The sequence below is a fragment of the Cibotium barometz genome, chromosome 38, assembly GCF_041138505.1.
Source record: "Cibotium barometz isolate CiBa-2024 chromosome 38, ASM4113850v1, whole genome shotgun sequence".
Classification (NCBI taxonomy): domain Eukaryota; kingdom Viridiplantae; phylum Streptophyta; class Polypodiopsida; order Cyatheales; family Cibotiaceae; genus Cibotium; species Cibotium barometz.
Window position 1 is genome coordinate 30173267 of NC_141083.1, and position 24342 is coordinate 30197608.

The following is a 24342-nucleotide window of genomic DNA, read 5'->3' on the forward strand; positions in this document are numbered from 1 at the left end:
TGACATAGTGATAGTGAATCTCAATGTGCTTGGTACGTGCATGAAATACTCGATTTCGTCCACGGCCATAGCTCACTGGCTATCAGTGAGAATGGTGGTGAGTGTTTGTTGACACTCACGAAGATCAGCCAATAATCTCCTCAACCATACACAATCTACTGTAGCTGTGAAGACTGCCCTGTACTTAGCCTCACAAGTAGATGTGGCAATAGTGGGTTGCTTTTTGCTCAGCCAAGATATGCATGAACTGCCAAGAAAAAAACAATTCCCACTGGTGGATTCCCTGGTATCATAATCACCAGCCCAATCTGAATCACTGTATGCATAAAGCTGCAAGCTGCCCCCCCTGGGATAGAACAAACCAAGATCCAGGGTACCCTGAAGATAACGAAAAATGCGTTTGATTGCTTGCCAATGCTTTGTGCCTGGGCTGTGCATGAATTTGCTCAACAGACACCCCAAAAGATATGTCTGGCCTAGTGTTACACAAGTAAATGAGGCATCCCACTGCTTGGCTGTAAATGTCGGCGTCAAAAGGCTCTCCAATATCATGCATAGTAAGCCGTAAACCTGGTTCTACTGGAGTAGAAATGGACTTACATTCAGCCATGTGAAACCTTTTTAGCAAACTTTTTATGTACGTAGTTTGCTGCATAACAATGCCATCATCTGTATGCATAAACTGTATGCCGAGATAGTAGTGTAAAGGCCCCAAATCTAACATATCAAATTCAGCTTTGAAATCTGAAATTTGTGCTTTGCTAGTACCTGTAATGAGCATGTCATCTACATACAAGATGACTATGAGAATATCGGCACCGGTTTTCTTCACATACAATGTGCTTTCAGTTGGACTATTCATATAACCTTGGCTGGTTAGATGAGCATGTATTTTATCATACCAAGCTCTTGGAGCTTGCTTTAACCCATACAATGCTTTGTGTAACCTGCATACTTTATGTTCCTCACCAGGAACTACAAAACCAATGGGCTGATTTACATATACTTCCTCCTGTAAATCCCCATTTAAGAATGCAGTTTTGATGTCCAATTGATGCACTTTCCATCCTTTATGTGCAGCCAATGCAATAATAACATGCGGAAGCTCTGGGGGGTTCTTCTTTCAGCCCTAAACACCACTGGAAACAATCTGATGCAAAATGCAGACATGAAGAGAGAGTAGAGAGAGAGAGAGAGAGATAAGCTGGAAATTTAGTATATTAATATGGTACAGAAAGGTACTCAATCCACAGCCCTAGGTTGCATTGTAAAAAAGGTGATAAACACCCAAAAGTCTAGTCCCTTCTTGGACCCTATGGATCCACTCCATAAAGGAATGAATGAATCCAATGAACAACACATGTGGCCTTTTATAGCCCTCTTGACCCAAGGATGAGCTGGCCGACTGTTGTCGGACCAGCTGATTGGCTTTGGACTTCCATAAACTCTGGTCGGGCTACGCCTCTCCACGACTTGAAGCGCTTGCTGCAGCCGACACCTTCTGGTACAGCCGACCCCTTTTTCTTACTGAGCCCTCTTAAGTTCCTCCAAGTCCTCTAGGTCTTGTTCCTCCAAGTCCACACTGTCAATAGCACTCTGTGCTCCGTGTCCTAGTTCTAATACTGTTTTTCTTGGCTGCCCCTTTTGGATTAGCCCTGAGAATGTACATGAGCATGTCATGCACATGACAGCAATCACTGATCTTATTGTGGTCATTCTCGAAGTAGGAGCAAAAGTCTCCTCATAATCTATTCCCTTTTTCTGGGAGTAGCCTTTAGCTACAAGTCTTGCTTTGTACCTGTCAATAGTACCATCAGACTTCCTTTTGACTTTGTACACCCACTTTGTACCAATGACATGCTTGCCTTTAGGCAATTCCACAAGATCCCAAGTATTGTTCTTCATGATAGAAGAGATTTCAGCTTGCATAGGTTGCACCCAATGCTCATTCTCATGTGCTTCTTCATAAGAAGAAGGCTCTTCTGAATCAAAGAGGCCACCCGAGAGAGAGAGAGAGAGAGAGAGAGAGAGAGAGAGAGAGAGAGAGAGAGAGAGAGAGCCAAAAGTGTGGTAGCCACAAAATGCAAGTCAACCCTTGCATGTGTGTCACATCCATATAATATAGAAGTACAAAATATTATATGTAGTGTCCTTTCACACTTGATATCCAAGGGGAAAAACCACATGGGAAAAAGTGCCCTTGGTTAAGCCCTGTTCACACATAGCACTACCATAAGTGAGCATATGCCTACACACAATGTGAAAAGACAAAGTAGTGAGTTCCCTAGTTGCATCTTTAATTGCTTGCTTGAATATGCTTGCTTGAATATGCTTGCTCTCTTTAGAGAGGCGTTGGGTGCTGCGAGCAAAGGGGTTCGTGTTGCCGTGGAAGTGGAACTACCAGCACCCCCAAATCCTGCTTGGCTTTGTGCATCTTCTTCTGAACCCAACTGTGTTCTCTTTGATGCCTCATATGTATCCTCACTAGCCGCAATATCCTCAAGCACAGGCCCACAACTGCGTCCTGCCAGTTGCTGTCTTTTCCATTCTTGTAGCTCGGCTTTGATGTTTGTAGGCACAAGTTTGCATGCACCAATGCCTTTCGCGGTTGAACCTGTGAAATGGGCCTTAACACGGATTGAGCAAACTCCGCAAAAATTGCATTTCCACTTTTGCGTGCCTGAACCACCATATTTAGATACAGGAGTGACATGGGCCCACATGGCATCCTTAGTGCGAGGCATCTTGACAAAAGCAGGGCTGGATTGGCACCCTGGCATGAAAACCCCCAAATTTTAAAATCTGTGTTTTTTACAAAATCGAAGAAAAAAAGCACAAATCAGCACAACCAACCTGAGAGTTGGCGGGCACGAAACCTCGGAATTACGGGAGGAGCTGATTTGTGCAAGGCAGGAACTCCTTCAATCAGTTTCCCAGTCGCCTGTAGACGTTTTTTTTTCGAAAAATGTACTCTTTGGATCAAGGTCGCCGCGAAACGTTTCACTATCGAAACGAAACGAAGTTGAAACGATTTATTTTGGAACAAAACGTTTCAACACCAGGTAGGTGAACAATGAAACATTGGACCAAAACGATCATATACATAAAATGTGAAGGTATTGGCCAATAGTTATAAGATGATATTAGCATATTTATCATCAGTAAACAAAGAAGACATACAAAAGAGAAGAGAAAAGAACAAATAGGATGAAAGAAGGAAAGAGAAAGAATTATAAAAGCTAAAAAGCACACAAAATCACAACCTTTTTCCCCACATGAAACGATATGGTTTCAATGTGCACAGCTCATGTCCAATGAATAATGCATAAATGTGTATAAAATGCTTGGAAAAATACCAGAAAAATCCTAGTAAATATCTTGATAAATATTGGATGATATCTGGGGTTCCTGCAATGGTCTAGATGCTATGCATGAATGATGTGCAATATGCAAGATGCTTTCTGATGCAAACTCTAAGGTTTCTACTGACTGTATATGCATGAATGCGTCTCTTTAAGTGGGTTAAGGGACTTAGACTGACTGACTGACTTGCTATGGCTGAGAATGACGCTCGTGCCTGACTTATCTTGGATTGAGGATTACAATGGGGTCACGGCGTACGACAAATAGCATCTTGAATGGTACTAATACTGTACAATGTTGCACTGATGATGATGAGCCAGTTTGTCACCATGCACTTCAGTGCAGAGTGCATGTGACAGCATCACAGGACAGAGGGGATATTACAACATTAGGGAGAGAGTTCCTTTTGCTGGGGACTACACATGACTTAGCCATCTTCAACAAGATGTCATGTTGGCCTTCTTCCGTTTGTCACATGCACTCTACACTGCAGTGCATGGTGACAAGATGGCTCATCATCAGTGCAACACTGTACAACGGTACAGCAGTAAAACCCTTTAGGATTTGATATTTGTCATACGCCGTGACCCCATTGTAATCCTCAGTCCAGGATATGTCAGGCATGAGCTACGTAGGTCATTCCTCAGCCTTAGAGAGTCAGTCAGTCAGTCAAAGTCCCTCAACGCACTTGGAGAGAATCATTCATGCATATAGAAGTCATAGAAGCTTTAGAGTTTACATCAGGACATGTTTTGCATTTTGCATATCATTCATATGCATATAGACCATCTAGATCATTGTAGAACACTCAGAATATCATCCAGTATTTTTTCCCATATTTTATATCATTTATCTGGCATTTTTCCATGTTATTATCACCATTATTCATTTAATGCAAGACATGAAGCGGTCGCTCATGAAGAGCATATTAATAGCATCACTTGCTCATTCCATAATCATTCAGCCATTTGCCTTCAAGCATTACATCCTTCAGCACAAGGAGCATCAATGATTGAGCATCCAGCCCCTCATCATCAAAACGCAGCACCATTCAGCATTCAGCCACTTCAGAACTCAACGTTTTCAGCATATACACAGTTTTCAGCATTCATTCATTCATCGTTTTACTACAGCCCTTCTGGTGAAGGTAAAAACGCATTTATACAATCATTTTCAGCATTCATTCACAGCCTAGAACAGTCTGAACAGTCCCAATCAGCCCCATCTCTCAATCTCAGATTTGCAGCCTTCCTACATTCCATTTGAAGAGTGCATAGGCTTTAGATCGGTCATCATTGGTGCTTCTTCAGCCATGTATAGTTCAGCCCGACTCTTGGTCTTTCAGAGATCTTGCGTTTGGCTTATCTATAGTAAAAAGTCAATCCTCAGTCATTCTCTTTCTCGCTAGCAAGGTCCGAGAATTTCAAGATGAGGGGGCGCTCCTGTGAGGTATCTCGTCCCACATGCCATGTGTCCACATAAGGGGTCCCTTCCATTTTGAGTTTCTTGCATAGGGCTAGACCATCAGCCTTGGGAGATTCCCCCTCCTCTAGGCCTGTCACCCTCACATGAAGAGCGCAGACCTTCCTCCTCTTCTTCTGGTCTTCCAACATATCATGTATGGTGGGTGTGGGTGTGGGGTGTTTTCTCACCACCTTTGTCCATTCGTTCTCTACTTCTTGCTTAACCACTGCAGCCCACCCTTTCTCCATCTCCTTGTTTGTGGCTACTAAACCTTCTTGCAGTTCGTTTTTTTAGGGCAGGTGTGAAAAGGGCAGAGGGGGCGCAGGCCCGCAGTGCAGCAAGGGATGCGGGCAGTGAAGCCGGGTGCGCGCAGCGTAGTGCACAGGTGTGAAACGGTCAAGGAGCGCGGGCAGCGCAGTGCAGCAGGGGGGGGGGGGAGAGAGAGAGAGAGAGAGAGAGAGAGAGAGCTGTATTAACGTCTACAAAAGGCCAAAATGATTATGAGACCAAAAGGTTACATCACGTCCATGAAATACATCATTATGGGTACTAAAAATAAAAATCAAAGAAAGTAATAAGAGGGGAGAGGGGTTCTTTTCCGTGTATTTTCTTGCACAGGCAGAGGGAGCCGGGTGCGCGCAGCACAGCGCACAGGTGTGAAACGGGCAGAGGGCGCAGGCGCGGGCAGCGAAGTGCATCAAGGGGGAGAGAGAGAGAGAGAGACGAAAGGGGTTCTTTTCCATGTATTTTCTTGCAATCAAATCTGTAAAAGTATTCGGAGTGAAAATTTTCAACATTTTTTTGATTGTAAATGGCAGGTCAAGGTCTGAAATATTATGATTACACTGAAGGGAAAGGTGCAGTGGCAGAGAAAGGCCAAACTGTGCTGGTGATTCCATGGCCTTCTTTCATGAAGAAGTTGAGGATTTTATGGCAACTAGATTGGGAAATTTTTCTCACATGTTTGTTTGTATATGCCAAACTGCTTCATGCAGGTACACTTTGACTGCATGTTCCGTGGCATTGATGCCGTCTCCAGCCGTGAATCCAAGATTTTGGGTGGCAATCGAATTATAGCACAGGTGTCTATTTGACTTCACTGCACACACTTTGCTCTAGTTACATTGTTAAGTATGATGTTCCTCTTTAAAGGTGTCACATCAATTTTTTTTCACAAAGGGTTCTTGTTGTGATTGCGGACATGGGGGTAGAAGCAACACAGGTATCATGTAGAACTGAACATACATACAAATATTTATCATATAGAAATTGAAGATGTAAATTAGAAATTGGAGGGGATGAAAGAAGAAAGCAGGAGGAAAGGAGAGAGGAGAAGGAGAGCAAGTGAAAAAAGAGAAGGGAAAAGAGAGGAGGTATAAGAAAAAGAGGAGGATTGTGGAGAAACAGGGTATCTTAGCACATGTGAGTGCTGAGGCTCTTGCTAGCCCAAGCAGAACCCACCCCCCACCACCCTCCCTTCCTTTCCCCCTCCCTTCCCAGGACTCCTGTTGTGCGCGAATGAAGCCTTTGCTCTTCCGCCCCTTCTTGCACTTTGCATAGGCTCCATGATTTAGATTGAAGACAAGCTTCTATGCTTTAATGGATTCCATGAGTTCATGGGAATCCATGGACATGTGATATCTTTTGAAACTTTGTACTTGGTATTTTGGAATAACTTGGCCTGTTCCTTGTGTGGGAACATGATGGCCCCGAAAGCTTGTAATAGAGAAATACTCCTTGGTAATATGACATAAATTCGGGGTGGGGGTCCATTCCGGTCCAGTGTGGTGTCTGGTATTTAGTGTCCCCGTGGTTTTAAGTGGATAAACTGTCTTTTCTTGAAGTGTTTACTCGCATTAATAGTCATGTGTGAACTCTCGGATTAGTTACATTGGTATCATAGCACAACTCTCCTTTAAACTAAGTAAAATGGTTCTGACCAGAGAGTTTGCCAGGCTAATAGTGTGGATTAAGTCGAAGGCCTACGAATGTACTAACCAGGCATCTACCAGATTTTAGGAGATTTCGGCAGAAGACTTAGGGAAATTTCTTCTTCCGAGTCGACTATTTGTGCAAGTTATGCACAAACCTGGTTTGAGAACCATACGGCTACTGGCTTGGAAAAAGGACCACCTATGAGAGAAATCCAACTTTGGATCTCTGGCAAGGGGACCTCCTCTTTGTATTGAAGGACAAGGAATATTTGACTCCAAACATAAAGAGCTAAGTATATTTTGAGTTATGCGAGATCGCAGTATTCTTTTTGTGCAAGAAGATTGTTGCATTGGTTATATGTACATCCTTGCCCTTGTAACTTTGCAAGGAGAACGTGGAGTGCTTTCTTGCAGATTGTGAAGAGAATCTGAAACTTGAGCCCACCTCTTCACCAAGGTACTTTTGGCCAACTTGGTGTGCAAGTGGCGAGTTTTGGATTTGGTTTGGTAGTGGTACTATTCCCGGAGTCTCTGTGGATTGGACTGAACTAGGCTCCCCGGAGGCACCCATCGCCAGGGCAGATCTTCTCACCACTTAGGTAGCCCGCTTTCGGGTGGGCAGTAATGTAACCAATGAAGGATCTACCATTGGAAAAAAAATATAAAAAAAATCTTGAGAGGGTGCTGTATTAACCATCAAGCGCATTGATGGAGAGTTCGAGCTTCCCTAGCTCTCCCTCCGTGGGGGGATGGTCCTTCGCTTTCTCCTCTACTTCCTCCATTGTGTGCAGCCGTGCCTCGTTCTGCGCACAACTTGTAGATTACTTGTGCCTGTTTGTTATGTTTTTTCAGAGATAGAAAAGAGTGTGGGGCGATCACACATTCAATGCACATGAGTCCTAAACTACTGAAGTGTTACAACTTTACTAGGAGTACAAAAGATGACTGAGAATGAAGATGTAAGTTCTCCTCTCACATTGCCTAAGATCTCCTTAACCAACTTGTACTGCAGAGAGACGCTTTGTAGGCTCTGATCGATGATGAATGCATATGATTATGATGATTTCTCTATTCACGTTTATATGCCCTCGACTACTACTTATCGACCAATATAAACACATATCGGCCTGTTTATGACTTGCCATGTCTACTTGTCAATTGCCACGTGGCACTTGCGTTTGCCTGCTCGCATGTCTTGCACATATTAACTGACTTCTGCACACCCTCGCTGTTGTCCATGTGTATCTATGGGTGAGATATGTCACATTCTTCCCCACTTACATCGCAGCACACTCTTAGAGTGGTTAGAATAATAGCTAGATATTATATACTTGTTTGGCAGAAGGTGTGATGTCACTGAGATGAGCCTCTAAGGCTATAAAAGCATGTACTTGGTGTAAGCTAAATAACATCAATCAACGTCATTGAGTCGTGCAACATATATCTCTCTCTCTCTTTTGAGTATCGTCTCTCTCTCTATCACCACTCATACAACATGGCTGTCCACCAACCACTTTAGCAGCTCACTTGTCTAACCCTAAACCATCATTTAGTATTAGAGCAGGCTACTCTCCTACTTCTGCCAGCTCAACCATTGCCAGGCTGCTGCAATACGATGGACAACATCTGATCCAATGTAATCATCAATGAAAGTGACAAAATGTAGATGTCTCCCTAGAGATGGAGCCCGCATCACTCCACAAACATCACTATGCACAAGCTGCAATGATCGAGTAGCTCGCACAGTGCCATCCTTGGGAAAAGAATGTTGACAGTAAACAACCCTTGCATACATGCTTAACAGGAAGCTGCAAAGGAGGCAACTCATGAACCATGTTATGCTTTTGCAACCTCATAAGAGGGGAAATTTAGGTAACCAAACCGAGCATGTCACAACCCAGTGTCACGTAGAGCTGTAGGGGTAGAGACAGCCATAGCATCATGAGACTCTTGTATCTTGTCATACATATCTACCTTGTACAAATCATTGCACAATGTACTAGACATGACAATAGAAGCTACATCTCAACGGTCATGAAGTGAGCAACAATGATAAAAAAAACTGAACTTTAAACCCAATTTTAGCAAAGAGCAGACATAGAGATGGGATTTTTACAAATTCCAAGTATATACAATGTGTCATGTAAAGTGAAAATGTCACCATTGCATGATGTCAAATCTACATTCCCAATACCCGCATACGATGCATTATTAGCACACATCATTGTACAACCTTTAGGTGCATTCTGCAAAGTGGCAAACAACATCATACATGAAGTGATGTGCTTTGTAGGACCGTTATCAAAATACCAATCAACATCTGAAATTGACCTACAAGAAGAAGGCATAAACGAGTTACTACATGTGACAATCAATGCATAGCCATCATGGGCCAAGTTTGCCTCTTCCTTAGTGTCATCCATGGTAGCAGCCAAACCTTGTTGCTTTTTCTTATGCTCAGTCACAATATGCTGTTTGCATTCTTCAATGACATGTCGAGGTTTTCTGCAATAGTTACACTGTTTCTTCTTGTCCCCACCCTCTCTTGACACAGGAGGATCTGAACGGGCAAGTGTCTTGCCCTTAGGCTTAGCACTAGAAGATTTCCCAGATTTTCCTTCGCCACGAAAAGAGGAAGCAAAATGCTTGAACTGTAGCAATCATGTTGTTCTAGTTTGACCGAGATTGCTCTTCCTGTAACAAGAGAGTGAATGGGAGAAGAATTAGGGTTATTCATGTGGGAGACATACACAGAGAGAAGAAGGGAGAGAGAGAGAGTTGTGGGGATAAGTCAACTCATGATATGAGTGTGTGACTCCCCTATCACACATGTATATTGCACTAGTACACATAGTGCACTTAGTACATTAAATGTACTAAGTGTACTATGTACTATAACTTATGGGCTTGTACACACTATAAGGGTGGGCATAATGCCTTTACCCCAACAACCTCCCACTTAAAGACAAAGTGCCCTTAAATGAAGGAAAAGAAAAAATCAGCATGTACATGATAATATACAAGGCCATATTAAGGCTGAAACTGGCCTCATCCAATGCCCATCAAGTGTCTGCAATGAGCAAACCGCTCCGGAGGCAAACTCTTTGTCAACAGATCAGCCGGGTTGTCATCCGTATGAATCTTAACAAGCTGAATTTGCTTGTTCTCTATCACCTCTCTGATGAAGTGATACTTCACATCCACATGCTTCGTCTTTGCATGAAAGACAGGGTTCTTTGCCAATTGGATGGCACTCTGACTGTCACAATGCAACAATGGAATATCCCCTGTATAACCCAAATCAACCACTAACCGATATAGCCATAATGCCTTCTTGCAAGCCTCTGTGGCTGCAATATACTCGGCCTCTGTAGTAGATAAGGCAGTGCACGTCTGCATCCTGAATATCCATGACACAGCACCTCCTGTGAATGTAAACACATAACCGGTAGTAGACTTCCGGTTATCTGGATGACCGGCATAATCCGAATCCGTGTAACCATGCACTAATACATCCTGTTTGCCAAAACAAATGCACATATCCTGTGTGCCCTTCAGGTATCTCATGACACCTTTCACTGCTTTCCAATGCTTCTTGCCAGGGTTGGCCATGTATCTACTAACCACTCCCACTGCAAATGCAATGTCCGGCCTAGTAGCAACCATGGCATACATGAGACTGCCACAAGCTGAAGCATACGGAATCTTGGCCATATCAGCCCTGCCACTATCTGACTGTGGGCTGTCCATAGCACTGAGTTTCACATATGGAGGCAAAGGAGTACTAGTCTTCTTCCCCCCGTCCATATTGAACCTCTGCAAAACTTTGCCAATGTATTCCTTCTGAGACAAATACAACACATGCTGATTTCTGTCCCGAAGTATCCACATACCCAAAATGTGATTTGTATCACCCAAATCCTTCATATCAAAGGTCTGATGCAGTCTCTTCTTCAAGGCATCCATCTCCTTACGAGATTTCCCGGCAATCAACATATCATCAACATACAAGATGAGGATCAATAGACTGCCATCCAAAGCTTTCTTGGTGTACAAGCAGTGATCTATGTCACTTCTCCTGAAATCCTGGGATTTCATGAATGTATCAAATTTATGATACCATTCCCTTGGTACCTGTTTGAGCCCATAAAGACTCTCTTTCAGCTTGCATACAAGCTTCTCCTTTCCATTTACTGCATAACCCTCTGGCTGTTGCATATATATCTCCTCATGGAGATCACCGTGAAGAAAAGCAGTCTTCACATCCATCTGAATCAAATCTAGATCATCATGAGCAACCAAAGCTAATACAGCTCTAAGTGTGGTCATTTTGACCACTGGAGAGAAGATCTCATCAAAGTCCACACCATATTCCTGCTTGAAGCCCTTAGCCACTAACCTGGCTTTGTATCTTGGCTTTGCATCAGGTGCAACTTTGAGCTTGTAAACCCACTTGCATGGCAAAACCTTCTTGCCTGTAGGCAAATGCACCAACTTCCATGTACCATTTTTGTGCAGAGAATCCATCTGTGACTTCATGGCACGCTCCCAAAGAGCCTTGTCTGCCCTCTGTAAAACCCCCTTATAACATGAGGGCTCCCCACAGTCAGTGAGCATCAAGTAGTCAACCCCTGGAACAAACCTGTCAGGGCTCTGGAGGATCTTGTGGACCTCCGTACCCAATGACCATCATTTGCAGGTTGCTGTCCAGCCTGCATATCACCTATTGGTGGCTCCTGTTCCATGCCATAAGGCTGAAAAATCATGCCCGGTATCTCCTCTAACTGTGGGATATCCATAGGGATATCTTCTGCCATCTCTGGCTGTCCATTTGGACCATTTTCAGCACCATTTAAGGGTTGGTTTTGCTGCTGTAATGGCTGATTTACAGCCCTTGGTTGTTGTCCATGATGTCCATCATCATCAAAGATGACTCTGCCAGGCTCCTGTTGCCTTGCAGGCTCCTTATACATGCATGTTTCATAAAAAATGACATCATTGCTGCGTATAATCTTTCTATTCACTGGATCCCAAAGTCTATACCCCATTTCACCTCTGTCACCATATCCTAGGAATATGCATTTGTGAGACTTAGGATCAAGTTTGGTGCGCATTTCCCTGCGTATGTGCACGTACGCAACGCAACCAAACACTCTCAAGTGCTTGTATGACGGAGGCTTCCCTGTCCATACTTCTTCTGGCACTTTCCCACCAAGCCTCGTGTTAGGTGACCTGTTTATAAGATGAACGGCTGTCATAACAGCTTCAGCCCAAAAACCATGAGGTAACGCAGCATGTGACAACATAAAACGGACCTTCTCTTGAATGGTCCTGTTCATCCTCTCTGCTGTCCCGTTTTGTGGAGGATCATAAGGAGTAGAGAGCTCCCTCTTGATGCCTTTAGCATCACAAAAGTCCTGAAACTGTTTGGACATATACTCTCCACCATTGTCGGAACGCAAAGCCTTCAGTGTTTTGCCAGTTTGATTCTCAACAAGAGCAACAAACTTCTCAAACACTGAGAATGTATCACTCTTCAAACGAAGAGGATAAACCCACACCTTGCGTGTGGCATCATCAATAAAAGACACAAAATATTTTGCCCCTCCCAAAGAAAGCTGAGGCATCTCACATACATCTGTATGCACAAGCTCTAACTGAGCATCTTTCTGTCCAAGAGCTTTCTTGTGGGGGCACTGGAGTTGCCTGCCATATATACAATGCTCACAAAACTGAAAACTTGAAAACTTTAGAGAAGGCAAGTAACCCAAACGAGACAATTGCTCCATTCCTTTGACACTCATGTGTCCCAACCGGCTATGCCACATAGAAATTTCCGGCAGCTCGGTTGCATTTACATTAGCATGGTGACAAACACCTGCATGCATGAAGTAAAGAGTGTCCACCTTAGAGCCTCTGGCAACAACCAGTGAGCCCTTACTAATCTTCCACTTTCCACGACCAAATGTGGTAACATAATCAGCATCATCAAGCTGTCCAGTAGAAAGCAGGTTCTTCTTGATCTCAGGCACATGCCTGACATCATGGAGCATAAGCTGTGAGCCATCTGAAAACACAAGCCTCACATCACCTCTGCCAAGAATCTTGCATGCATGGTTGTCACCCAAATAAACTACTCCTTCATTGCCAGCAGTATACCTGACAAACAAGTCTCTGCAACCTGTGACATGAAAGGAGGCACCTGAATCAATGATCCATGAGTGCATACCATGACCATCTCCTGTAAGAAGTGAATGGGCATCAAGTGAAGACGTGAATAGGACCTCATCCTCACTGTCACCTGCATGTGACACATTGATTTCTTCAATCTTGACTCCACTTTTGCCCTTTGGCTTTACATCTTTGGCTTCATCTTTGTCTTTGTCTTTGCCTTTTCCCTTTTCCTTTTGATCATTCTTCCATTTGTAGCATTGCTTTTTGATGTGTCCCTTCTTGCCACAATAATGGCATTCCAAGTTCTTTTTGGAGCGGGACTTGCTCCTTCCCCGTTCTTGGCTTTTACCCCTTTGCTGGGATCTCCCAGGTGCATTCATTGCATTGGACTTTCCAACAGAGTTGTTTTTCCTGTTCATCTCTTCTTGAAGAAGAGCACCCTCAACATCTGCATATGACAGCATAGCATTCGAATTGCTAGTGGCTGTCCTGAATGTGTCCCAACTCTCTGGCAAAGTGCTTAAGAGAAAAGTGGCTTTGAACTCATCGTCCATTGCCAACTTTTGATTAATGACGTGGTTGACAATACCATTAAACTCATTTAGATGGGCTGTCATAGACGCCCCTTCCTTCATTTGAAGACCTATGAGTTTCTTCAACCAATACACTTTGCTTGAGGCACTTTGCTGGGCATACAAGTCCTGCAATCTCTGCCACATTCCCCAAGCTGTCTTCTCTTCACGAATGCTGAAAAGTAAAGTGTCTGACACAGACAACATGATGGTGGATCTTGCCAGCTCATCCATATCTTCCCACTCTTCAGCAGTAAGAGAAGCGGGCATTACACCCCTTTAATGATAGGCTTGTGCTTCTTCTTCTGGAGCAACACATTATAGCACTGGGTTTGCCAAATATCATAGTTATGTGAGCCTTCAAGCTTCTTGATGTGAAGCAATGAAGAGCTCTCACCTGTGGTTGCCATAGCAATATGCAACCTGTCAATGCCTGACTCCCTGCAAAATGTGCAAACACTGCACCAAAAGCACACAAAGTGCTCACAGTTGTTCTCCCAAGCTTTTTCTCCCATTGCGGAAGCACAAATGCAACTCTACTCCCACTGTATGTGATAAAATCACCAAAATCTGGTTGCTGCAGATTTAGGACAGCACCTTAAATGTGCTCTGTTGCCCTTCCAAAGTACTGTACAGCAGCACTAAGTGCTCACCAATGATGTACCAAACCTGTACCGGCAAGTACAGCAGCTGAAATTGAGCCTTTTGGTCACTCAAATCAATGTGCAGCCATGCCAAAACTTGTACAGAGCTGTACCAAATCTGTACCAGCAGGTACAGTAGCAATAAATGCTCTCCTGGCTGTCCAAATGAGTGAAAATCAGACTTTTACAGTCCCTATCACTGCATACAACAGTCCCGAACAGAAATTGGGCAAAAGCCCCTTGACTGCAAGCTGATTTCTGAGGATTCAAGGCATACAAGTCTTGCCTGCTGCTTTGCCAAGCTCAACAAGCATAAAATCTTGAAAAGCCCCTTGATTTAAGATCAATTGCTGATCATACATGGTACATTGACGCACATGAAGGCATCCAGAGTCTTCACAATGCTTCCCCCTGGCCACATATACATCCAGTACATAAAAGCCCCTTGATTTACAGGCACATTGAGTGCTTGACAGGCATCAACACATTGCCCAAAGCATCAAATGCGAGTGCCTGCATGCAAATCAATCCAATCGGCACAAAAGCCCCTTGATTTGCACTGCAATTTGCTGCAATTTTGCCCGAATGTGCGATTTCTCACATCATACAGCATGTATGAATGCCCAATTGCACAAATACATCAAAAGCCCCAAATTTTGACATTTAATTTCCTGCAAATTGACTCTGATTGTGACCAATGTCACCCAATTTTGCCAATTTTGCTCAAAAATTGAGCAATTTGGCACCTGTACATGCTCAATTGATAATTGTACCTGCTCAATTGCAAATCCCAAAAAAAAAAATTGAAGCATGTACCTCGTAAATTTCTGATTTCTGATGCAGGAAAAGGGGGGTGTCAAATTTGATGACTTATGAAGAAGCTGTTGCTGTGCAGGTGGGCGATAGCTGAGGAGCTCTTGTGGCGCAGAGGAGTGCAGTTGCATGCGACTGAGGAGGCTGGGCGAGAAATGCCGAGGAGTTGGAAGGCCTCGAAGGGAAAAATGCCGAGGGCTGGCTGAAAAGCGAGCCAACCAGAGCTACCAGGCGTGGGCGTAGGGGGCAGGGTAGGGCGCAGTCAGCAGAAGTGCCGGAACAGCCTCCGCCGTGGCCACAGCTACACGCGACGGGACTTCCTCCTATCTGCCCGTTGATAGATTTTACGCCTTGTGGCCAGGCGTCTAACGCGTGGCGATGATGACGTGCTGCTAAGCTTCCTTGCGCGCTGTCTCCAACGAATTGGTTTGCCGTGTTCTGAACACAGTAGCTCTTCGCCGCCTACTTCTTGATGCTTTTACGTGTCCGCTTGAGTGCTTTGTTCACGCCTTGTGTGTTCGCCTGAGTATGGACGCCCAGCGTTCAACGCTCACACAGACAGCACACGCCTGCTTGCCCAACGCGTTGCTGCCTTCGCCGCCTCCGCCTATCTGCTGAAGGAGAAATGGCTGCCCTCGACTCCTTCTCTTTTAGCCCACCTGCCTGCGACGAATGGTTCAATGCAGGGACACACAGTCGCTGCACACTGCACAAAACCTAACAAACCGACTCTCTACCACAGGGATCTCCTGTAGCCTAAGCTCTGATACCAGTTGAATGGGAGAAGAATTAGGGTTATTCATGTGGGAGACATACACAGAGAGAAGAAGGGAGGGAGAGAGAGTTGTGGGGATAAGTCAACTCATGATATGAGTGTGTGACTCCCCTATCACACATGTATATTGCACTAGTACACATAGTGCACTTAGTACATTAAATGTACTAAGTGTACTATGTACTATAACTTATGGGCTTGTACACACTATAAGGGTGGGCATAATGCCTTTACCCCAACAGAGAGCTACCAAGCCATCAAATGTGTACAAATCTGAATTTCTCTTCATCAAGAGCCGAAAAGTGGTAGCAAATCCTTGATAGGATTGAGGCAAACCATTGATAACTGTAGAAACAAGTGAATTGTTAGGTATCACCTTATCGATATTGATTAACTGCTCTCGCAAGTCCTTAACACGGGTGATGATTACATCCATAGAATCACCCTCAATCATATGCTCCGTGTCAAGCTTCTTCCATAGATAAGCTACACAAGCTTCATTGCGGATTTGATACAACGAGGCAAGTATATCCCTTGGTAGAAGTACATGAACAGATATGAGGAATGACTTGTTGTCTACATGAGGGAGCGATCATGTAACACACGGAAGCTCTGGGAGTCTTCTTTCAGCCCTAATCACTACTGGACAGATGCTGATGCAAAACGCAGACATGAAGAGAGAGTAGAGAGAGAGAGAAATGCTGGAAATTCAGTATATTCTGATGGTACAAAAAGGTACCTAAATCTGCACAAAATCTTATTCATATACTTGTCGTTTGTTACAATGCCATGTTGGAAGCTTAGCTTCCCTTGAAAAAGGTCACTTGTACTCCTACCTATGACCCAAGTCCTACAGCCCTTGGCCACCTTCATAAAAAGGTGGGAAACACCCAAAATCTGTCCTAGACTAAGGACCCTAAGGACCCAACTCCTAGAGAGTTGAATGAATAGAATGAGGAGCCTTTATGCCTATTTATAGGCCTTCATCAAGACTTGGCAAACTGGCTGACTGCTGGTCGGCTAGTCAACAGTTCACTAAATGCCTTTAAGTACTGCCCGACTGGGCTTCTTCATGTGCCATGTAGTGCAGCCGACAGCCTCCTGTAGTGCAACCACCGCCTCTGATCGTGTCCAGCCGACAAACCATCTGCAGTCGACTGTCCTCCTTTGTATCTAACGCAGCTGATAGGACATCCTTCCATCTATCTCCAAGTCCATACTGCCAAAAGTGCTCTGTGCTCCATCATCTGGTTCATATCATTCTTTTTTTGGCTGCCCTCTTCTAGATAATCTCTGAGAATGTCCATGGCATATTCATGCACATGACAGATCAATGCATGAGCGTGTGCATCTTTAGCATCCCATCTGAGTTGTTCTTGTGTAGAAGGGACAGGCATAGTTCATAACATTCGCGTTTGCTTCATGAAGCAAACGTTTGCAACATATGCGTTTGAAACTTGTCTTTCATACTTGCTTTTAAAAAAAATTTCTTTTCTAAGGTTTTACGTTTTTTGAAAGTTGCCACATTTTTTTAATCGAAAATCGGTCCACGCAATGAGCATTTATGTAACTTGTAAGTTGTAACTTTGTAAGTTTTTATAATGGAACTTGGAGAGCTTGAGTTTACAATGTATATTTGTATCTATTTGTCTAAATCTCGTCCTTTCTATGAGGTATTATATTGGTCACGTATGTTACTCGGCCCGGGATTGAAACATACTCGAAACATTCTTACATATCCGAATGCATATGCGTTTGCTAAACGTATGTTATGAACTATGGGGACAGGTGGAGGCGGTGCACTCCCACTAGAACTAGAATCACTAGTCCCAATAGTGGACCCCCCCTATGTGATGGCTGCAGGTGCAAGACCAGCAGGTATTAACTTAGCACTAGATACATATACCCATAAATTCTTGCAACCAATACATGCTTCATCATGTATGCCCACATGGGATAGTTGGTACCATCTAAATTTTCCTCGATGGACAACGTCCCAAACAAATCACTCGTGTTTCCAGACATTATGCATAGCAAGATAGCGCAAACTGAAGCAAGTCCGATACAAGCAAGTACTGCAGCTGAATCAGAGTAGCACAAATGTCCAAGCCAGTAAATTTGCAGCACAAACAAGGAAATGTCATTGATGTTGGGTAAAACAGCACCCTCAAGAAAGCAAATGCGCATAAACTTGTACAACTCTTTAAATCTGAGAGAAATCCCCAAAATTTCTTACATAGACCTGTCAATGCTTGTGAAATAGGCACAAATTTGAGCAAAATCTGTGATTTTGGGTGTAAATTTTGCAGATTATGCAAAAAGCCCCAAATTTTAACAGACAAAATGTGACCAATGTGTGAATTTCGAAAAATGGTATGTGCAAAAGAAATTTGCAGGAGGAAATTTTGTCGGTAAAATGTCCATAGATCTCAAATTCTGCCAAATCCCCAAAATTTTGCATACAATCTGTAACATATATAACCTGTATGGGCTGAAATTTTTCAAAGCCCCAAATTTTGCAGTGTGCAGGTACGCGTGCGGGAATCAGTTTGAGAATGCAGTGAATGTGTGTGCAGTAGGTACCAAAACCCCAAATCTACAACCGCAAGTGGTACAAACGGCAGCTATGTACATGTCAGCACTGTACGGCAGCAGGTACAGCAGCCACGCAGGTGCCACGACTGCAATGTACGGCTCTGTACGACAGCACATAGCAGCGAATCTGGCGAGGAGGCGGCAAAAGACTGTACGGGCAGCAGTACGGTGGCCTAAGGCTGGACGGGCAGGGAAGAAGTCCATGAAGCAAAAGCATCCTCAACAGTAGAACATGGAGCCACTAAATCTTTCCCTAAAAGAGGAAGATTAGTCATGGGTTCTCTTCCTTGATGGTCCCCCAAAATTGATTGTAATAAATGTTGTGTGAGTTTTTAGTCTTTCCTTCTATGTGTGTGTTCCTTCTTTGTAGTATGCCTTGAATGTGTTAGCAGTCATCTCCTGTTTGTACCATATTACACATTAGGGAGTGAGGGCCAGTGTTGTGGGTGTGCCCGCCTGTAGATGAGTTTTCTCCATTTTTCCTATTGTCCATTTTCCTAGTTGTGGGGGTGCTATTTTTCCCTGTCAGCCTGTAGGTGTGGCTGGTCAGGTGGGGCTGTTACTTTTTCCGCTGGTTGACTTGCTGGTTGATGGCCGACTTGTATTTTCTGTTGGCTGACTTGTATTTTTGCTGGCTGCAGGTGGGGCCTTTACTTTTTCTGCTGGCCACTTGCTGATTGATGGCCGACTTGCATTTTCTGTTGGCCAACTTGTATTTTTGCTGGCTGATTGGGTATTCTGCAGTCGTGGGCTCTTCGGGGGCTGTCATATAGGCCGACCAGCAGCCCCAGCCCATATATATGTGGGCCTTGCCCCCCCCCCCCCACTTGTTTTGGTACCGGATTCAAGTGTATATAGTAGAGTTTATACAGCCTTCTCCTCTCTTGCATTTCTCTCCATACTTTGTCTCATTTCCGTTGCTCATTTTGATAGAATCTTATAAAAGACTTTGGTTCTCTCTACAAACCCCTGTTTATATCGAGGGGAGGTTGTCTTGATAGACTGATGTAGGTTGTCATTTGTGGTCAAGCTCTTATATCAAGCCTGACATGAGAGTTTGGGTGTTGGTGCCATGGTGTCTCCGTTGAGCACCTGGTGCAGTCTAGAGTCCAAACCATGGTGACTATTGAGGGTTTTTCAAGCATCTCCACCTTCGCTCCGAAGGGGGGTTTGTTAGGATTCGGAGCTGAGTGTGTGTGAACAAACTCTTATGGTGTGAACACGCTCTTATCAGAAGATAGGATAAGTGTGCCACATATCATTAGTATAGTGTGTGTGATTTCTATGGAAAGATACGGCTACTAGCCTACAAAAGCATGTACTTGTGAAGGGTTTAATCATCAATAAAAAAAACCATCATTGAGTCGTGCAATATCTTCTCTTGAGTTTTGTCATATTTTCTCTATAGTCACCATAGCTCTCTCTTTCATCCAACCGGCTTAGATAGGTAGAGCTGAGCGCGTCTTCAGAGCCGGGGAGCTCATATGGAGACCCTGAGAGGAGAGGATCTGCCAATTATGCCACACAGAGGTTGAGATGGAGGAGCATTACATATGCCGTTGTCCAGTATACTATGAGTCTGTTTCGTGAGGGATTTGGTCCACTCTCGAGGATCATTGACTTCCTGGACCATGCCTAGGGCTCTTCTTGCTTGAGCTTGCAGACACACGGACACTTTCTTGAGAGAGCGTCGGCTCCAGCCACCCCAACCCCTCCTTCGCTAGCCATCCATCACTAGTTTCTTCTGGACCCAGGAGGTGGACACCCATATAGGGGATCTTGTGGACCCACCTCGGGCTGTGCCGGACCCACCTCGCCCAAGAGGAGTTACCTTGGACTGGGCCTCTGCATTCCAGCATGCCTGATGCCCCCGGCTCCTGCCACGATCCCCTCATTAGCTCCAAATCCAAGACATGCTCCGCTGCCATCGAGCTACCTTTCCACGTGACGTACCTCTCGGCCATACTCATAAGCCCCATGCTTGATATTTTGGAGAGTGGTATACCATCTACTGTGGGCTAATGCTCCTCTCGTGTTTGTATGTTCCTTGATGAGTTGCCATGGACAGTTTTGTATCACACTGCTGAGAGAGCTATGTTTTTGTTTCTATTTTACTTTCCATTCCATGATGAGATATGCCATGGACATTATTGTATCACTTTGGTCTCATAGACCCATTGGGTCTTTAGTAGACGCTTCATATCTCTCTCTCTCTCTCTCTCTCTCTCTCTCTCTCTCTCTCTCTCTTATATCTGCTCCGCTCTTCTTTTGCACAGCATGTGACCACCATGTGAAGTGAACATCCACAACCTACACTGGTTCCCATTTGTATGTGTGAGAGTGCCTCTTCATCCCTACTCTAGAGCCATGGCAAGTTATGACTTTCTTCAGAAGTCTTTTGGTCACAAAAGGATTGCAAAGTTGCCAACTATTTTGAAGCCATTCTTGTGATGATGGTATTTCAGTTATGTCTTTCCAAATCTTGGCAGTGATTCAGATAGTTTGTGCTACTGATATTTGTACTGATTCTTATTAAACTCCTCTATTTTTAGCCATATGAGTTTACTGTAGGTTCAGTACCTGGCAAAGAAAGGAAGCGCGAGTTTACTGAAAATGCGAATGGACTTTTTTCGGCACAATCTGCACCCAAGCCTCCTCCAGCTCTTTACTCAGTGACAGAGGGTATGCGTGTAGGTGGCAGGGTAAGGCTTTTGCAAATGTACATTGAGTAATGCATGCATTCCCATGTTTGTGTTTTCCCATGTTAGGAGACATCAATCCTGCCTGATGTTATGTAAATGTTGTCAAGGATACCATATTTTGATCACTAAGTGACATCTGAGTTTCATGTTACTGCAGCGCAGAGTTCTTGTCCCACCTGAACTAGGCTATGGGAACAAGGGCTCAAATGAAATACCGGTGAGCTGCCCAATTCAATTCGGTTTTTTTTTGGGGGGGTGTTTATATGTGTGTGTGACACTGTTTTATAGAGAGGGAGAAAAGAAAAAAGGAAAAAATGACTATGAAAGACCCAAAGGGTCTATACAATCAAAAGGCAATACAAAAGTGCCATGGAAATACTAAGCCATGGAAAGAAAAGGACTGTAAGAAAAAAACAACCGCTGCCAATGCCTGTGGTATGAGTGCCTGTCATTGTGTGAGAGGGAGCCTCACAAACGATCAGCTGATGGTGATACCTTTCTCGGCCAGTACAGATCTGATGGCTGAAAGGATGTCTTGCCTCTTTGATGGGAGTCTGGCATGGCGTCAGAGAGCATCTTGGATCTGCATTTGGTGGGTGGAGGATCGTGATGCTCAGGGCGGGGGATGTCTCGCTGGCAGTATAGATCGACCCCTCTCACTCGGGAACACCCCCCCCCCCCCCCCCCCCCCCGCGGGTGGATGGGACTGAGGGCTTGTGTGTGTGAGTTTTGGTCTAGGTATGGGGGCGTATGTCAAAAAAAACCTGTGATGATAGTGTGAGATGAGTCCTGCTGAGTCTCTCTCTTTCTCTCAGAGTGCTGCTTGGGGGGGGGGGGGGGGGGGGGCGGGGGCGGGGGAAAGAAAGATATATTAAACTCTACAAAAGGCCTGAAGGGCCTATGAGACCATGGGCATACAGTGCCATGGAAAAAATAAAAAAGAACATGAAAAATGAAACATGACTCTATAAGCGTCCTGATGGCAGATGTGGCTATGGTGACTCGTCAGGGCATGTCATGTCATGAGAGAATCTCATGGATTTGTCTGTGTGGTGGAGATCCTTGGTGTGCTCTGGGTCGGCAGTGCCTGTCATATAAAATGGAGCAGGCCTGCCCACTCAAGGCTCATTTGGGACACGAATATGGCCTATGTCGTCCGAGCGAGTCCTCTCAATATTCTATCCCTATGTCCTCTGAGCTCTACTAGGTATATTCCATGACATCTCTTGTCCTTACACTGCATTACCCATGCCAGTGGCCCGAACCCCTCCCAGAAGAGGCAGTGAAGCCTCCGCCGTATCTCATAATATGATGGTCATCTGGACATATAGTGGGCTTCGTCCTCTATCTTCCCTATGGTGCATACTCTCCACATCCGCTCCTCTGCTGTGATGTTTCGTTCTCCAGTTCTGCTTGGAAACTCTGGGAGGATGCTCTGAGCATACCAATCGCGATGCGCATAGCATGTGACATGTGGATCTGCATGTACCTCGGTCAAAGAATCCATCCCTGCTGATGAGCTCTGTAGAACTCATCTTTCATCCCAATCTCTGATGATCCCACCCAAGTCTCGCATGTGTTGGCCACTGGATGATCTGGTTGATCTCCTGTCATGTGTGGTTGAGGTGTGGAGAGTCTAGGTTGTACTGAAATGGGGGGAGGCAATCCATTTGCAATCCATGTGCATGAAACCATTCAACTACCTCCAGTACCATACCTGCTTCGGTAAGGGTGGTAGTCGTCTTCTCTGAGATGGAGGGCAGTCTGGCCTGTCTCTTCCGTTCGCTCTCCCTCTAGTGCTAGCTGAGGAAGTCGGTGTCTATCCAGGGAGTATACATGCTGAATGTAAGTACAACTAACATAGCTCTCTGAAAGTTGAGGCTGCTACAATGATCATCATGGGGAGGTACATGGGGTATAAGCACTAGTACAAGGGCCACTTATATAGGAACTATATGCTGCTGGTTGGCTGAGATTGTCTGTTGTCACCGGGAGAAAAAGTCCCACGACTTGATAAATAAGCATTAAATGCTGCTATAATCTGGTGCCTTTCACACATGTGAGACGACTGCCATTAATGAAGGCTGACTGCTGTTTTATGGTTGGTTATGCTCGCCGACTGGTTATTAGGGTTTTGGAAATGCTGCCAATGGGGTGGCCCATTTGACATGCTTTAATATGCTTAAGCAACTACTGACTTAACCATGCCTGGCCCCAAATGACTTATATGCTTGTTCTCCAAGTGGGTTAAGGGACTGACCCTGACACCTAAGGCTGAGAGACTGAGCTACGTAGCTCGTGCCTAACATGTCCCGGACTGGGCTCACAATGGGGCTACGGCATACAACAAATGGTCTTAAAAAGGGTACTAATGATGTAACAAGTTATATTGAATGCTAAGCCAATGTGTCACATAGCACCGGAGTGCAGGGTGCATGTGACAACAGAAGGGGACCTCTCGGCCATACTCAGTAACCCCATGCTCGATGTACTTGAGAGAGGTGTTACCCTCTACTGGAGGATGACGTGCCCCACGTGCTTCATATTCTCATGTACTCCATGATGAGACTCTTCAAAAGACCCAGTGGGTGTATGAGACCAAAAGTGATACAATAACGTCCCATGTAGTCTCATCATGGTACAAAAGAAAACAAAGACTAGAGCTATGAGTTGGGAATGTGAAATCTGAGCCATATGATACTAAGTGGGACCATCATCATCATACAACCTATGGAGAGAGAGACAGAGTTACTGTCTATTTGTAGGTTTTATGTCTTATCTTTGTGGTTTAGAGAGAGAGTTGCTGTCTATTTGTAGTTTTACGCTTTATCTTTATATCTTTATTTCTTGCAGCCAGGTGCAACATTTCAATTGGATGTGGAGCTCCTTGAAATAAAAAATGGTGCTTCAAACTAGCAGTATTTGTGTTGCAGCTTAATTGTTATGCTGGCTGTCTAGTTTTGGAGAGAGTATATACTTACACCTTGTGAGTTGCTTAGAAATGGGAGTTGGATTTGTGGCATCTTCTTAACCTATTCCATTGCAATTAGAATCCATTCTTTTGTGCATATCGACTTGTCTTCTTGCAAGGGTTTCCCAATTCTGGTTGCAAGTGTTTCCCTAGTCTATTCCTTCATTAATGTGTTATTTCATTCTCTCAACGAATTTTTTCGCAACTAGAGGATTCCATTTTTTAAGAATATAATTATATTAAAATATGCCATAGAAAACAAACGAAACAGGTCTCCCATGAGAGAGAAAGAAAGAAATTAATATTAACGTCTATGAATGACCCCAAGGGTCTAT

General features: G+C 44.4%; 1 protein-coding gene across 3 annotated transcripts in view; it reads left to right on the top strand.

Annotated features, from left to right (window-relative positions):
* The window catches only part of LOC147616584 (FKBP-like peptidyl-prolyl cis-trans isomerase family protein), a 39323-nt gene extending 15219 nt beyond the window's left edge, over positions 1 to 24104 (top strand). The window contains exons 2-6 of one of the 3 annotated variants that reach the window (XM_086777653.1): positions 5646 to 5716; positions 5823 to 5909; positions 20887 to 21036; positions 21194 to 21253; positions 23890 to 24104. In XM_086777653.1, coding sequence (XP_086633779.1) covers positions 5646 to 5716; positions 5823 to 5909; positions 20887 to 21036; positions 21194 to 21253; positions 23890 to 23952 — 431 coding nt within the window. In that variant the 3' untranslated portion in view covers positions 23953 to 24104. The remainder of the gene's footprint in view (positions 1 to 5645; positions 5717 to 5822; positions 5910 to 20886; positions 21037 to 21193; positions 21254 to 23889) is intronic. The other 2 variants (XM_086777656.1, XM_086777654.1) reach the window with 2 other exon arrangements.
* Positions 24105 to 24342: the final 238 nt, after the last annotated feature.